At 50.0% G+C, this 17,457-nt stretch overlaps 1 protein-coding gene across 5 annotated transcripts in view; it reads left to right on the top strand.

Moving 5' to 3' along the window:
- Positions 1-17,457, top strand: part of LOC118392752 (adenylate cyclase type 4-like) — a 53,819-nt gene that overhangs the window by 19,523 nt on the left and 16,839 nt on the right. For all 5 annotated transcript variants that reach the window (XM_052459972.1, XM_052459971.1, XM_052459976.1 and 2 more), the window contains 4 exons: positions 290-374; positions 470-607; positions 707-787; positions 972-1,147. In XM_052459972.1, the coding sequence (XP_052315932.1) occupies positions 290-374; positions 470-607; positions 707-787; positions 972-1,147 (480 nt within the window). The remainder of the gene's footprint in view (positions 1-289; positions 375-469; positions 608-706; positions 788-971; positions 1,148-17,457) is intronic.

Here is a 17,457-nt window from a genome sequence, read left to right as displayed (position 1 = left end):
AAACACATACTGCTGTTTTGATGCAAATGCCAACGTCACAATGCAAACTCATGCAAATGGAGCAGAGAACGGAAGAAAAAGGGAATTTGCGTTTTGCACTAACTGTGAGCATCAACCACAAACAACATCCAGATAAAAGGAGAGGTGGGGGGGGCGAGGTGTCGAGGGCCTGAGGACCGAATGGAGAGAAATTGAGACTTAATTTCATTGCTCTCGCTCTTTCTCTCATTCTCTCTCTCTCTCTCTCTCTCTCTCTCTCTCTCTCTCTCTCTCTCTCTCTCTCTCCCAGAAACTTTCACATGGCTGTGTCGTATGGTGTCACCTTCCCTGTTCTAGTGTTGCTTCTCTCTGTGGTCTGCACGGGACACCTCAAGGTAACACTAAACCTAACCCCAACGACGGCTCAACCCTAGCTGCATGTTTCTCTTGAACATTTCTAACCAGGTATTGTCTGTGTGGGTGTTTTTAGAGATGGCGCTCTAAAATCCCTCTCAGTCTACAGTGGGTGACGTCGCTGTCGCAAGGAGTGGCCACAAGGCCTGCGGCACGTTTACTGCTGGTCTGCCTTTGTCTACTCATCACCTTGCTTATGGCCATACTGAACTTTGTGAGTCAGCACACACACACATACGCACAACTATATAAATCCATGTACATTGGCACACTCTGACAGATACACACACCCATTGTGTTTTTCACCCCCCAGTTCTTTCTACCTGGAGACAACTGTGCCTCCAACTCGTACAACACATCACAACTACAGAACCTCAACCTGTACACCGTCCCTGTAAGTTCCAATCAACCAATCTGCATTTGCATGTAGTGTAATGGATACACTTGTCACACAGTGCATAAAACTACACTTGGGCCTATTATCGGTAATTGGTAATATCAATATATTTTTCTCTTTCTCTTCTCTCCCTCTCTCCCATCTGTGTCTGTCTGTCTGTCCATACCCCCCCTCCCCACAGTATTACCTGTACTGCTGCCTGCTGGCCATGCTAGGTGTGGTGGTGTTTGTGAGGACGTGCCTGTCCGTCAAGGTGTTGCTCCTCACACTGGCTGTAGTAGTCTACCTGTCTCTCTTCCTCTACGTCTACGCACCTCGCTCAGACTGTTACATGGCCCTGCTCTACAACGATACAAAGTGAGACTAACACACACACGTTGTTCCACAACAGTCCTTCTCAAATAGTGGGTGCGCCACCCTGGGGGGGCTTGGAGCGATGCCAGGGGTGACCCCGGGGAACATGCTTTTTTTGCAGCAGGGAGTAGGTTTTTTTTGCACCGAACAAGAGCACACAGCACAGAGCAGGAGATATGAGGTGCAGATAACAAACCCGTAACAGACACCATGGAAAAATATTTAACAGGGCTGTAAAGAAAGGCGGAGAGAGACGGAGATAATGAGACAAATGTAAGTCTCCCGAAAGCTAAGACGAGGAAATATGACGGAGCGTATGTAGCGCTTGTCTTCACTGTGACTACGGTGGGAGACGAGGAGATATGACGAAGCGTATGTAGCGCTTGTCTTCACTGTGACTACGGTGGGAGACGAGGAGATATGACGAAGCGTATGTAGCGCTTGTCTTCACTGTGACTACGGTGGGAGACGAGGAGATATGACGAAGCGTATGTAGCGCTTGTCTTCACTGTGACTACGGTGGGAGACGAGGAGATATGACGAAGCGTATGTAGCGCTTGTCTTCACTGTGACTACGGTGGGAGACGAGGAGATATGACGGAGCGTATGTAGCGCTTGTCTTCACTGTGACTACGGTGGGAGACGAGGAGATATGACGGAGCGTATGTAGCGCTTGTCTTCACTGTGACTACGGTGGGAGACGAGGAGATATGACGGAGCGTATGTAGCGCTTGTCTTCACTGTGACTACGGTGGGAGACGAGGAGATATGACGAAGCGTATGTAGCGCTTGTCTTCACTGTGACGACGGTGGCAGACGAGGAGATATGACGGAGCGTATGTAGCGCTTGTCTTCACTGTGACTACGGTGGGAGACGAGGAGATATGACGGAGCGTATGTAGCGCTTGTCTTCACTGTGACTACGGTGGGAGACGAGGAGATATGACGGAGCGTATGTAGCGCTTGTCTTCACTGTGACTACGGTGGGAGACGAGGAGATATGACGAAGCGTATGTAGCGCTTGTCTTCACTGTGACTACGGTGGGAGACGAGGAGATATGACGAAGCGTATGTAGCGCTTGTCTTCACTGTGACTACGGTGGGAGACGAGGAGATATGACGAAGCGTATGTAGCGCTTGTCTTCACTGTCACTACGGTGGGAGACGAGGAGATATGACGGAGCGTATGTAGCACTTGTCTTCACTGTGACTACGGTGGGAGACGAGGAGATATGACGGAGCGTATGTAGCGCTTGTCTTCACTGTGACTACGGTGGGAGACGAGGAGATATGACGGAGCGTATGTAGCGCTTGTCTTCACTGTGACTACGGTGGGAGACGAGGAGATATGACGGAGCGTATGTAGCGCTTGTCTTCACTGTGACTACGGTGGGAGACGAGGAGATATGACGGAGCGTATGTAGCGCTTGTCTTCACTGTGACTACGGTGGGAGACAAGGAGATATGACGAAGCGTATGTAGCGCTTGTCTTCACTGTGACTACGGTGGGAGACGAGGAGATATGACGGAGCGTATGTAGCGCTTGTCTTCACTGTGACTACGGTGGGAGACGAGGAGATATGACGGAGCGTAGACGAGGAAATATGACGAAGCGTATGTAGCGCTTATCTTCACTGTGACTAAGGTGGGAGACGAGGAGATATGACGGAGCGTATGTAGCGCTTGTCTTCACTGTGACTACGGTGGGAGACGAGGAGATATGACGGAGCGTATGTAGCGCTTGTCTTCACTGTGACTACGGTGGGAGACGAGGAGATATGACGGAGCGTATGTAGCGCTTGTCTTCACTGTGACTACGGTGGGAGACGAGGAGATATGACGAAGCGTATGTAGTGCTTGTCTTCACTGTGACTACGGTGGGAGACAAGGAGATATGACAAAGCGTATGTAGCGCTTGTCTTCACTGTGACTACGGTGGGAGACGAGGAGATATGACGGAGCGTATGTAGCGCTTGTCTTCACTGTGACTACGGTGGGAGACGAGGAGATATGACGGAGCGTATGTAGCGCTTGTCTTCACTGTGACTACGGTGGGAGACGAGGAGATATGACGGAGCGTATGTAGCGCTTGTCTTCACTGTGACTACGGTGGGAGACGAGGAGATATGACGAAGCGTATGTAGCGCTTGTCTTCACTGTGACTACGGTGGGAGACGAGGAGATATGACGGAGCGTATGTAGCGCTTGTCTTCACTGTGACTACGGTGGGAGACGAGGAGATATGACAAAGCGTATGTAGCGCTTGTCTTCACTGTGACTACGGTGGGAGACGAGGAGATATGACGAAGCATATGTAGCGCTTGGCTTCACTGTGACTACGGTGGGAGACGAGGAGATATGACGGAGCATATGTAGCGCTTGTCTTCACTGTGACTACGGTGCGAGACGAGGAGATATGACGAGCGTATGTAGCGCTTGTCTTCACTGTGGCTAAGGTGGGAGACGAGGAGATATGACGGAGCGTATGTAGCGCTTGTCTTCACTGTGACTACGGTGGGAGACGAGGAGATATGACAAAGCGTATGTAGCGCTTGTCTTCACTGTGACTACGGTGGGAGACGAGGAGATATGAGCGTATGTAGCGCTTGTCTTCACTGTGACTACGGTGGGAGACGAGGAGATATGACGAAGCGTATGTAGCGCTTGTCTTCACTGTGACTACGGTGGGAGACGAGGAGATATGACGAAGCATATGTAGCGCTTGGCTTCACTGTGACTACGGTGGGAGACGAGGAGATATGACGGAGGGTATGTAGCGCTTGTCTTCACTGTGACTACGGTGCGAGACGAGGAGATATGACGAAGCGTATGTAGCGCTTGTCTTCACTGTGACTACGGTGCGAGACGAGGAGATATGACGAAGCGTATGTAGCGCTTGTCTTCACTGTGACTACGGTGGGAGACGAGGAGATATGATGAAGCGTATGTAGCGCTTGTCTTCACTGTGACTACGGTGGGAGACGAGGAGATATGACGGAGCGTATGTAGCGCTTGTCTTCACTGTGACTACGGTGGGAGACGAGGAGATATGACGGAGCGTATGTAGCGCTTGTCTTCACTGTGACTACGGTGGGAGACGAGGAGATATGACGGAGCGTATGTAGCGCTTGTCTTCACTGTGACTACGGTGGGAGACGAGGAGATTTGACGAAGCGTATGTAGCGCTTGTCTTCACTGTGACTACGGTGGGAGACGAGGAGATATGACGGAGCGTATGTAGCGCTTGTCTTCACTGTGACTACGGTGGGAGACGAGGAGATATGACGGAGCGTATGTAGCGGTTGTCTTCACTGTGACTACGGTGGGAGACGAGGAGATATGACGGAGCGTATGTAGCGCTTGTCTTCACTGTGACTACGGTGGGAGACGAGGAGATATGACGGAGCGTATGTAGCGCTTGTCTTCACTGCGACTACGGTGGGAGACGAGGAGATATGACGGAGCGTATGTAGCGCTTGTCTTCACTGTGACTACGGTGGGAGACGAGGAGATATGACGGAGCGTATGTAGCGCTTGTCTTCACTGTGACTACGGTGGGAGACGAGGAGATATGACGGAGCGTATGTAGCGCTTGGCTTCACTGTGACTACGGTGGGAGACGAGGAGATATGACGGAGAGTATGTAGCGCTTGGCTTCACTGTGACTACGGTGGGAGACGAGGATATGACGGAGCGTAGACGAGGAAATATGAGCGTATGTAGCGCTTGTCTTCACTGTGACTACGGTGGGAGACGAGGAGATATGAAGGAGCGTATGTAGCGCTTGTCTTCACTGTGACTACGGTGGGAGACAAGGAGATATGACGAAGCGTATGTAGCGCTTGTCTTCACTGTGACTACTGTGGGAGACGAGGAGATATGACGAAGCGTATGTAGCGCTTGTCTTCACTGTGACTACGGTGGGAGACGAGGAGATATGACGGAGCGTATGTAGCGCTTGTCTTCACTGCGACTACGGTGGGAGACAAGGAGATATGACGGAGCGTATGTAGCGCTTGTCTTCACTGTGACTACGGTGGGAGACGAGGAGATATGACGGAGCGTATGTAGCGGTTGTCTTCACTGTGACTACGGTGGGAGACGAGGAGATTTGACGGAGCGTATGTAGCGCTTGTCTTCACTGTGACTACGGTGGGAGACGAGGAGATATGACGGAGCGTATGTAGCGCTTGTCTTCACTGCGACTACGGTGGGAGACGAGGAGATATGACGGAGCGTATGTAGCGCTTGTCTTCACTGCGACTACGGTGGGAGACGAGGAGATATGACGGAGCGTATGTAGCGCTTGTCTTCACTGTGACTACGGTGGGAGACGAGGAGATATGACGAAGCGTATGTAGCGCTTGTCTTCACTGTGACTACGGTGGGAGACGAGGAGATATGACGGAGCGTATGTAGCGCTTGTCTTCACTGTGACTACGGTGGGAGACGAGGAGATATGACGGAGCGTATGTAGCGCTTGTCTTCACTGTGACTACGGTGGGAGACGAGGAGATATGACGGAGCGTATGTAGCGCTTGTCTTCACTGCGACTACGGTGGGAGACGAGGAGATATGACGGAGCGTATGTAGCGGTTGTCTTCACTGTGACTACGGTGGGAGACGAGGAGATTTGAGAAGCGTATGTAGCGCTTGTCTTCACTGCGACTACGGTGGGAGACGAGGAGATATGACGGAGCGTATGTAGCGCTTGTCTTCACTGTGACTACGGTGGGAGACGAGGAGATATGACGGAGCGTATGTAGCGTTGTCTTCACTGTGACTACGGTGGGAGACGAGGAGATATGACGGAGCGTATGTAGCGCTTGTCTTCACTGCGACTACGGTGGGAGACGAGGAGATATGACGGAGCGTATGTAGCGCTTGTCTTCACTGTGACTACGGTGGGAGACGAGGAGATATGACGGAGCGTATGTAGCGCTTGTCTTCACTGTGACTACGGTGGGAGACGAGGAGATATGACGGAGCGTATGTAGCGCTTGTCTTCACTGTGACTACGGTGGGAGACGAGGAGATATGACGGAGCGTATGTAGCGCTTGGCTTCACTGTGACTACGGTGGGAGACGAGGAGATATGACGGAGAGTATGTAGCGCTTGGCTTCACTGTGACTACGGTGGGAGACGAGGAGATATGACGGAGCGTAGACGAGGAAATATGACGAAGCGTATGTAGCGCTTGTCTTCACTGTGACTACGGTGGGAGACGAGGAGATATGAAGGAGCGTATGTAGCGCTTGTCTTCACTGTGACTACGGTGGGAGACAAGGAGATATGACGAAGCGTATGTAGCGCTTGTCTTCACTGTGACTACTGTGGGAGACGAGGAGATATGACGAAGCGTATGTAGCGCTTGTCTTCACTGTGACTACGATGGGAGACGAGGAGATATGACGGAGCGTATGTAGCGCTTGTCTTCACTGCGACTACGGTGGGAGACAAGGAGATATGACGGAGCGTATGTAGCGCTTGTCTTCACTGCGACTACGGTGGGAGACGAGGAGATATGACGGAGCGTATGTAGCGTTGTCTTCACTGTGACTACGGTGGGAGACGAGGAGATTTGACGAGCGTATGTAGCGCTTGTCTTCACTGTGACTACGGTGGGAGACGAGGAGATATGACGGAGCGTATGTAGCGCTTGTCTTCACTGCGACTACGGTGGGAGACGAGGAGATATGACGGAGCGTATGTAGCGCTTGTCTTCACTGCGACTACGGTGGGAGACGAGGAGATATGATGAGCGTATGTAGCGCTTGTCTTCACTGCGACTACGGTGGGAGACGAGGAGATATGACGAAGCGTATGTAGCGCTTGTCTTCACTGTGACTACGGTGGGAGACGAGGAGATATGACGGAGCGTATGTAGCGCTTGTCTTCACTGTGACTACGGTGGGAGACGAGGAGATATGACGGAGCGTATGTAGCGCTTGGCTTCACTGTGACTACGGTGGGAGACGAGGAGATATGACGGAGAGTATGTAGCGCTTGTCTTCACTGTGACTACGGTGAGGAGACGTAGGAGATATGACGAAGCGTATGTAGCGCTTGTCTTCACTGTGACTACGGTGGGAGACGAGGAGATATGACGGAGCGTATGTAGCGCTTGTCTTCACTGTGACTACGGTGGGAGACGAGGAGATATGACGAAGCGTATGTAGCGCTTGTCTTCACTGTGACTACGGTGGAGACGAGGAGATATGACGGAGCGTATGTAGCGCTTGTCTTCACTGTGACTACGGTGGGAGACGAGGAGATATGACGGAGCGTATGTAGCGCTTGTCTTCACTGTGACTACGGTGGGAGACGAGGAGATATGACGAGCGTATGTAGCGCTTGTCTTCACTGTGACTAAGGTCGGAGACGAGGAGATATGACGGAGCGTATGTAGCGCTTGGCTTCACTGTGACTACGGTGGGAGACGAGGAGATATGACGGAGAGTATGTAGCGCTTGTCTTCACTGTGACTACGGTGGGAGACGAGGAGATATGACAAAGCGAAATATGTAGCGCTTGTCTTCACTGTGACTACGGTGGGAGACGAGGAGATATGACGGAGCGTATGTAGCGCTTGTCTTCACTGTGACTACGGTGGGAGACAAGGAGATATGACGAAGCGTATGTAGCGCTTGTCTTCACTGTGACTACTGTGGGAGACGAGGAGATATGACGAAGCATATGTAGCGCTTGTCTTCACTGTGACTACGGTGGGAGACGAGGAGATATGACGGAGCGTATGTAGCGCTTGTCTTCACTGTGACTACGGTGCGAGACGAGGAGATATGACGAAGCGTATGTAGCGCTTGTCTTCACTGTGACTACGGTGGGAGACGAGGAGATATGACGGAGCGTATGTAGCGCTTGTCTTCACTGTGACTACGGTGGGAGACGAGGAGATATGACGAAGCGTATGTAGCGCTTGTCTTCACTGTGACTAAGGTGGGAGACGAGGAGATATGATGGAGCGTATGTAGCGCTTGTCTTCACTGTGGCTAAGGTGGGAGACGAGGAGATATGACGGAGCGTATGTAGCGCTTGTCTTCACTGTGACTACGGTGGGAGACGAGGAGATATGACGAAGCGTATGTAGCGCTTGTCTTCACTGTGGCTAAGGTGGGAGACGAGGAGATATGACGGAGCGTATGTAGCGCTTGTCTTCACTGTGACTACGGTGGGAGACGAGGAGATATGACAAAGCGTATGTAGTGCTTGTCTTCACTGTGACTACGGTGGGAGACGAGGAGATATGACGAAGCGTATGTAGCGCTTGTCTTCACTGTGACTACGGTGGGAGACAAGGAGATATGACGAAGCGTATGTAGCGCTTGTCTTCACTGTGACTACGGTGGGAGACGAGGAGATATGACGGAGCGTATGTAGCGCTTGTCTTCACTGTGACTACGGTGGGAGACGAGGAGATATGACGGAGCGTATGTAGCGCTTGTCTTCACTGTGACTACGGTGGGAGACGAGGAGATATGACGAAGCGTATGTAGCGCTTGTCTTCACTGTGACTACGGTGGGAGACGAGGAGATATGACGGAGCGTATGTAGCGCTTGTCTTCACTGTGACTACGGTGGGAGACGAGGAGATATGACGGAGCGTATGTAGCGCTTGTCTTCACTGTGACTACGGTGGGAGACGAGGAGATATGACGGAGCGTATGTAGCGCTTGTCTTCACTGTGACTACGGTGGGAGACGAGGAGATATGACGGAGCGTATGTAGCGCTTGTCTTCACTGTGACTACGGTGGGAGACGAGGAGATATGACAAAGCGTATGTAGCGCTTGTCTTCACTGTGACTACGGTGGGAGACGAGGAGATATGACGGAGCGTATGTAGCGCTTGTCTTCACTGTGACTAAGGTGGGAGACGAGGAGATATGACGGAGCGTATGTAGCGCTTGTCTTCACTGTGACTACGGTGGGAGACGAGGAGATATGACGGAGAGTATGTAGCGCTTGTCTTCACTGTGACTACGGTGGGAGACGAGGAGATATGACGAGAAATAGCGTATGTAGCGCTTGTCTTCACTGTGACTACGGTGGGAGACGAGGAGATCACTGTGACGGTGGGAGACAAGGAGATATGACGAAGCGTATGCGCTTGTCTTCACTGTGACTACGGTGGGAGACGAGGAGATATGACGTATGTAGCGCTTGTCTTCACTGTGACTACGGTGGGAGACGAGGAGATATGACGGAGCGTATGTAGCGCTTGTCTTCACTGTGACTACGGTGGGAGACGAGGAGATATGACGGAGCGTATGTAGCGCTTGTCTTCACTGTGACTACGGTGGGAGACGAGGAGATATGACGGAGCGTATGTAGCGCTTGTCTTCACTGTGACTACGGTGGGAGACGAGGAGATATGACGGAGCGTATGTAGCGCTTGTCTTCACTTCACGGTGGGAGACGAGGAGATAGGACGGTGTAGCGCTTGTCTTCACTAAGGAGACTACGGTGGGAGGTGGGAGACGAGGAGATATGACGGAAGCGTATGTAGCGCTTGTCTTCACTGTGACTACGGTGGGAGACGAGGAGATATGACGGAGCGTATGTAGCGCTTGTCTTCACTGTGACTACGGTGGGAGGAGATATGACGAGCGTATGTAGCGCTTGTCTTCACTGTGACTACTGTGGGAGACGAGGAGATATGACGGAGCGTATGTAGCGCTTGTCTTCACTGTGACTACGGTGGGAGACGAGGAGATATGAGAGCGTATGTAGCGCTTGTCTTCACTGTGACTACGGTGGGAGACGAGGAGATATGACGGAGCGTATGTAGCGCTTGTCTTCACTGTGACTACGGTGGGAGACGAGGAGATATGACGGAGCGTATGTAGCGCTTGTCTTCACTGTGACTACGGTGGGAGACGAGGAGATATGACGAAGCGTATGTAGCGCTTGTCTTCACTGTGACTAAGGTGGGAGACGAGGAGATATGACGGAGCGTATGTAGCGCTTGTCTTCACTGTGACTAGGTGGGAGACGAGGAGATATGACGGAACGCTTGTCTTCACTGCGTATGTATGCTTGTCTTCACTGTGACTACGGTGGGAGACGAGGAGATATGACGGAGCGTATGTAGCGCTTGTCTTCACTGTGACTACGGTGGGAGACGAGGAGATATGACGTATGTAGCGCTTGTCACTGTGACTACGGTGGGAGACGAGGAGATATGACGAAGCGTATGTAGCGCTTGGCTTCACTGTGACTACGGTGGGAGACGAGGAGATATGACGGAGGGCATATGTAGCGCTTTGTCTTCACTGTGACTACGGTGGGAGACGAGGAGATATAGGTATGTAGCGCTTGTCTTCACTGTGACTACGGTGGAGACGAGGAGATATGACGGAGCGTATGTAGCGCTTGTCTTCACTGTCACTGTGACGGTGGAGACGAGGAGATATGACGGAGCGTATGTAGCGCTTGTCTTCACTGTGACTACGGTGGGAGACGAGGAGATATGACGGAGCGTATGTAGCGCTTGTCTTCACTGTGACTACGGTGGGAGACGAGGAGATATGACGGAGCGTATGTAGCGCTTGTCTTCACTGTGACTACGGTGGGAGACGAGGAGATATGACGGAGCGTATGTAGCGCTTGTCTTCACTGTGACTACGGTGGGAGACGAGGAGATATGACGGAGCGTATGTAGCGCTTGTCTTCACTGTGACTACGGTGGGAGACGAGGAGATATCACGTATGTAGCGCTTGTCTTCACTGTGACTACGGTGGGAGACGAGGAGATATGACGAGATAGCGTATGTAGCGCTTGTCTTCACTGTGACTACGGTGGGAGACGAGGAGATATGACGGAGCGTATGTAGCGCTTGTCTTCACTGTGACTACGGTGGGAGACGAGGAGATATGACAAAGCGTATGTAGCGCTTGTCTTCACTGTGACTAAGGTGGGAGACGAGGAGATATGATGGAGCGTATGTAGCGCTTGTCTTCACTGTGACTAAGGTGGGAGACGAGGAGATATGACGGAGCGTATGTAGCGCTTGTCTTCACTGTGACTACGGTGGGAGACGAGGAGATATGACAAAGCGTATGTAGTGCTTGTCTTCACTGTGACTACGGTGGGAGACGAGGAGATATGACGAAGCGTATGTAGCGCTTGTCTTCACTGTGACTACGGTGGGAGACGAGGAGATATGACGGAGCGTATGTAGCGCTTGTCTTCACTGTGACTACGGTGGGAGACAAGGAGATATGACGAAGCGTATGTAGCGCTTGTCTTCACTGTGACTACTGTGGGAGACGAGGAGATATGACGAAGCGTATGTAGCGCTTGTCTTCACTGTGACTACTGTGGGAGACGAGGAGATATGACGAAGCATATGTAGCGCTTGTCTTCACTGTGACTACGGTGGGAGACGAGGAGATATGACGGAGCGTATGTAGCGCTTGTCTTCACTGTGACTACGGTGCGAGACGAGGAGATATGACGAAGCGTATGTAGCGCTTGTCTTCACTGTGACTACGGTGGGAGATGAGGAGATATGACGGAGCGTATGTAGCGCTTGTCTTCACTGTGACTACGGTGGGAGACGAGGAGATATGACGAAGCGTATGTAGCGCTTGTCTTCACTGTGACTAAGGTGGGAGACGAGGAGATATGACGGAGCGTATGTAGCGCTTGTCTTCACTGTGGCTAAGGTGGGAGACGAGGAAATATGCCGAAGCGTATGTAGCGCTTATCTTCACTGTGACTACGGTGGGAGACGAGGAGATATGACAAAGCATATGTAGCGCTTGTCTTCACTGTGACTACGGTGGGAGACGAGGAGATATGACGGAGCGTATGTAGCGCTTGTCTTCACTGTGACTACGGTGGGAGACGAGGAGATATGACAAAGCGTATGTAGTGCTTGTCTTCACTGTGACTACGGTGGGAGACGAGGAGATATGACGGATCATATGTAGCGCTTGTCTTCACTGTGACTACGGTGGGAGACAAGGAGATATGACGAAGCGTATGTAGCGCTTGTCTTCACTGTGACTACTGTGGGAGACGAGGAGATATGACGAAGCATATGTAGCGCTTGTCTTCACTGTGACTACGGTGGGAGACGAGGAGATATGACGGAGTGTATGTAGCGCTTGTCTTCACTGTGACTACGGTGCGAGACGAGGAGATATGACGAAGCGTATGTAGCGCTTGTCTTCACTGTGACTACGGTTGGAGACGAGGAGATATGACGGAGCGTATGTAGCGCTTGTCTTCACTGTGACTACGGTGGGAGACGAGGAGATATGACAAAGCGTATGTAGCGCTTGTCTTCACTGTGACTAAGGTGGGAGACGAGGAGATATGACGGAGCGTATGTAGCGCTTGTCTTCACTGTGACTACGGTGGGAGACGAGGAGATATGACAAAGCGTATGTAGTGCTTGTCTTCACTGTGACTACGGTGGGAGACGAGGAGATATGACGAAGCGTATGTAGCGCTTGTCTTCACTGTGACTACGGTGGGAGACAAGGAGATATGACGAAGCGTATGTAGCGCTTGTCTTCACTGTGACTACGGTGGGAGACGAGGAGATATGACGAAGCATATGTAGCGCTTGGCTTCACTGTGACTACGGTGGGAGACGAGGAGATATGACGAAGCATATGTAGCGCTTGGCTTCACTGTGACTACGGTGGGAGACGAGGAGATATGACGGAGGGTATGTAGCGCTTGTCTTCACTGTGACTACGGTGCGAGACGAGGAGATATGACGAAGCGTATGTAGCGCTTGTCTTCACTGTGACTACGGTGCGAGACGAGGAGATATGACGAAGCGTATGTAGCGCTTGTCTTCACTGTGACTACGGTGCGAGACGAGGAGATTTGACGAAGCGTATGTAGCGCTTGTCTTCACTGTGACTACGGTGCGAGACGAGGAGATTTGACGAAGCGTATGTAGCGCTTGTCTTCACTGTGACTACGGTGGGAGACGAGGAGATATGACGGAGCGTATGTAGCGCTTGTCTTCACTGCGACTACGGTGGGAGACGAGGAGATATGACGGAGCGTATGTAGCGCTTGTCTTCACTGTGACTACGGTGGGAGACGATGAGATATGACGGAGCCGTATGTAGCGCTTGTCTTCACTGTGACTACGGTGGGAGACGAGGAGATATGACGAAGCGTATGTAGTGCTTGTCTTCACTGTGACTACGGTGGGAGACGAGGAGATATGACGGAGCGTATGTAGCGCTTGTCTTCACTGTGACTACGGTGGGAGACGAGGAGATATGACGGAGCGTATGTAGCGCTTGTCTTCACTGTGACTACGGTGCGAGACGAGGAGATATGACGGAGCGTATGTAGCGCTTGTCTTCACTGTGGCTAAGGTGGGAGACGAGGAAATATGACGGAGCGTATGTAGCGCTTGTCTTCACTGTGACTACGGTGGGAGACGAGGAGATATGACGAAGCGTATGTAGCGCTTGGCTTCACTGTGACTACGGTGGGAGACGAGGAGATATGACGGAGCGTATGTAGCGCTTGTCTTCACTGTGACTACGGTGGGAGACGAGGAGATATGACGGATCGTATGTAGCGCTTGTCTTCACTGTGACTACGGTGGGAGACAAGGAGATATGACGAAGCGTATGTAGCGCTTGTCTTCACTGTGACTACTGTGGGAGACGAGGAGATATGACGGATCGTATGTAGCGCTTGTCTTCACTGTGACTACGGTGGGAGACAAGGAGATATGACGAAGCGTATGTAGCGCTTGTCTTCACTGTGACTACTGTGGGAGACGAGGAGATATGACGAAGCATATGTAGCGCTTGTCTTCACTGTGACTACGGTGGGAGACGAGGAGATATGACGGAGCGTATGTAGCGCTTGTCTTCACTGTGACTACGGTGGGAGACGAGGAGATATGACGAAGCATATGTAGCGCTTGGCTTCACTGTGACTACGGTGGGAGACGAGGAGATATGACGGAGCGTATGTAGAGCTTGTCTTCACTGTGACTACGGTGGGAGACGAGGAGATATGACGGAGCGTATGTAGCGCTTGTCTTCACTGTGACTACTGTGGGAGACGAGGAGATATGACGAAGCATATGTAGCGCTTGTCTTCACTGTGACTACGGTGGGAGACGAGGAGATATGACGAAGCATATGTAGCGCTTGGCTTCACTGTGACTACGGTGGGAGACGAGGAGATATGACGAAGCGTATGTAGCGATTGTCTTCACTGTGACTACGGTGCGAGACGAGGAGATATTACGGAGCGTATGTAGCGCTTGTCTTCACTGTGACTACGGTGCGAGACGAGGAGATATGACGAAGCGTATGTAGCGCTTGTCTTCACTGTGACTACGGTGCGAGACGAGGAGATATTACGGAGCGTATGTAGCGCTTGTCTTCACTGTGACTACTGTGGGAGACGAGGAGATATTACGGAGCGTATGTAGCGCTTGTCTTCACTGTGACTACGGTGCGAGACGAGGAGATATGACGAAGCGTATGTAGCGCTTGTCTTCACTGTGACTACGGTGCGAGACGAGGAGATTTGAGGAAGCGTATGTAGCGCTTGTCTTCACTGTGACTACGGTGGGAGACGAGGATATATGATGAAGCGTATGTAGCGCTTGTCGTCACTGTGACTACGGTGGGAGACGAGGAAAGACCGGTATGTTTACTGTGTCAAAAAAATGTTGGCAGCGGACAGCATGAAGCCAAATAAATTAAGGCGTCACTTAAAGACATTACACCCCAATCACGCTGATAAGCCGCTTGAGTTTGTTCAGCGAAAACGTGCCGAATATTGCCAACAATCGTCCCGCTTTGTGAATTTCTACTTCAGTAAACCAGCGAGCACTGTTAGCATCCTATAAGGTGGCGTACCAAATTGCTCAGTGCAACAACCCCCATAGCAGAGGAGCTGATACTGCCTGCAGCATTAGACCTGGTCTCTGTCCTGCTGAATGACGCAAGTGCTGCAAAAATAACAACTATCCCTCTGTCCAATGACACGGTCGCCAGACGTATAAATGACATTGCTAACGATCTTAAAGAACAGCTGGTACATAAACTCAAAGACAAACGCTTTGCCTTACAGTTCGATGAAGCAACTGACAGCAACAAAGACTGTTTGTTTATCTCTTTATGTACGTTTTGACATGACAAACTCCCTGTGTGTGGATCTACTTTTTTGTAAATATGTCAGAGACAGAGCCACAGCTGAAGAGCTATTCAAAATGCTGGACTGCTTCCTGACTGAGAATGGGCTAAAGTGGGAGAACTGCATTGGTGTTTGCAGTGATGATGCACAGACCATGGCATGAGAGTGGGATGAGAAAAGGACTTCGGGACTCATCAAGAAGGCCTCACCTAATGCTGAGTGGACACACTGTGTTATACACAGAGAAGCACTGGCATCAAGGCACCTTTCCTGACATTGTAGGTGTAGTCAATTTTATAAAGACCAGACCACTAAAAACAAGAGTCTTCTCTGCTATCTGTGAGGAGATGGGAGCTGAACATGGGAGCTGAACATCAAGCTGTGCTGTTTCACAGTGAAGCAAGGTGGCTGTCACGAGGAAATGTCTTGTCCAGAGTTTTTGAACTCAGAGAGCAGATAAGAATGTTTTCGGAGCAGGAGCACAAGTATGACCTCGCAGAAAAATGTAGTGATGAGAACTTCCTGGCAAAACTGGCCTACCTGAGTGACATATTTGGAAAGCTAAATGAACTAAATCTACAGCTTCAAGGGAAAGATAAACTCCTCCCTCAGGTCTCAGACAAGATCAGCTCTTTCACTCGAAAACTTGCAATGTGGGGCAGGTGACTTGATGAAGGAAATACTGATTCATTCGAGAACCTGCATGAATTTGTTGACACTACTGACTATGATGCCACTTCAGTGATTCCATATATTAAGGAGCATATTTCATCACTGATGGGATTCTTTAAAAAGTACTTCCCTGAAAACAGTTCCCAATATGACTGGGTGAGAGATCCTTCCAATGCACCAGCTTCAACTGGTTTCAGCTCTGCAGAGGAGGACCAGTTCATTGATATGACGTCTAACTCCACATTGAGACTGAGGTTCACATTATAGACACTGAGTGAATTCTGGCTGAGTGTAGAGAGGCAGTATCCACTCTTAGGGCAGAGGGCCATGGGCGTTCTTCTTCCTTTTGCAACATATTATCTTTGTGAGACTGGCTTCTCTGCTGTTGCTGCACTGAAGACCAAGTACAGGTCCCAGCTAAATATTGAGCAGGAGCTGAGGGTTGCAGTATCATGCTTCAAACCCCGCTTCGAAAAGCTGTGCTCTGCAAAACGTGCTCATTGTAGCCATTAATCTTGACTTCCTCATTTGGATTTTAAAAAATCAGCACAAATTGTTTTATTCATTTTTGTTTTATAGGTCAAAGTGTTTCATATATTGTGCTCCTGAGTTAATGTTGCTGATCAATTTGAATGTATTATTATTTATTGATTATATTTATTTTTCAGTTTCAAATGGTCAAAATCAATTACAGTTAAAAAAAAATTAAATTACATTTCAGGCAAATTGATACACTTGAAGTATTTTCTGTTACAGACTAAAAAACAATGTTAATAAAGTTATTCTTTGTTGTAAGTTGATCTATATTTCTTTATTTTTTTTATTTTTATTTTCTTTAATGTTAATAAGGATACAATGTTATGCAGAGGTGTACTCTAACAATTTTATAGACAAATCATACTATTTACTGTCGCGGCGGAGAGTTGGGGGGCGCAAAATGTTTACTTCTTACTAGGGGGGGGGCGTAACAGAAAATAATTGAGAAGCACTGCTCTACAACGACACCAAGTTAGACTGGATAATAGATAGTTACATGTACAGTTAAAGTCAGAAGTTTACATACACTTAGGTTGGAGTCATTAACACTCGTTTTTGAACCACTCCACAAATTTCTTGTTAACAAACTATAGTTTTGGCAAGTCTGTTAGGACATCTACTTTGTGCATGACACAAGTAAGTTTTCCAATAATTGTTTAGAGACTTACAATCCACTGTATCACAATTCCAGAAAATGAAGTCATGGCTTTAGAAGCTTCTGATATGGTAATTGACATAATTTGAGTCAATTGTAGGTGTACCTGTGGATGTACTGTATTTCAAGGCCTACCTTCAAACAGTGCCTCTTTGCTTGACATCATGGGAAAATAAAAATAAATCAGCCAAGACCTCAGAAAATAAATTGTTGACCTCAATTTCCAAACGCCTGGAGGTACCACGTTCATCTGTACAAACAATAGTACGCAAGTCTAAACACCATGGGA

Source organism: Oncorhynchus keta, chromosome 13, assembly GCF_023373465.1.
Source record: "Oncorhynchus keta strain PuntledgeMale-10-30-2019 chromosome 13, Oket_V2, whole genome shotgun sequence".
Lineage (NCBI taxonomy): Eukaryota > Metazoa > Chordata > Actinopteri > Salmoniformes > Salmonidae > Oncorhynchus > Oncorhynchus keta.
This window is presented reverse-complemented; position numbering and strand designations above follow the sequence as displayed.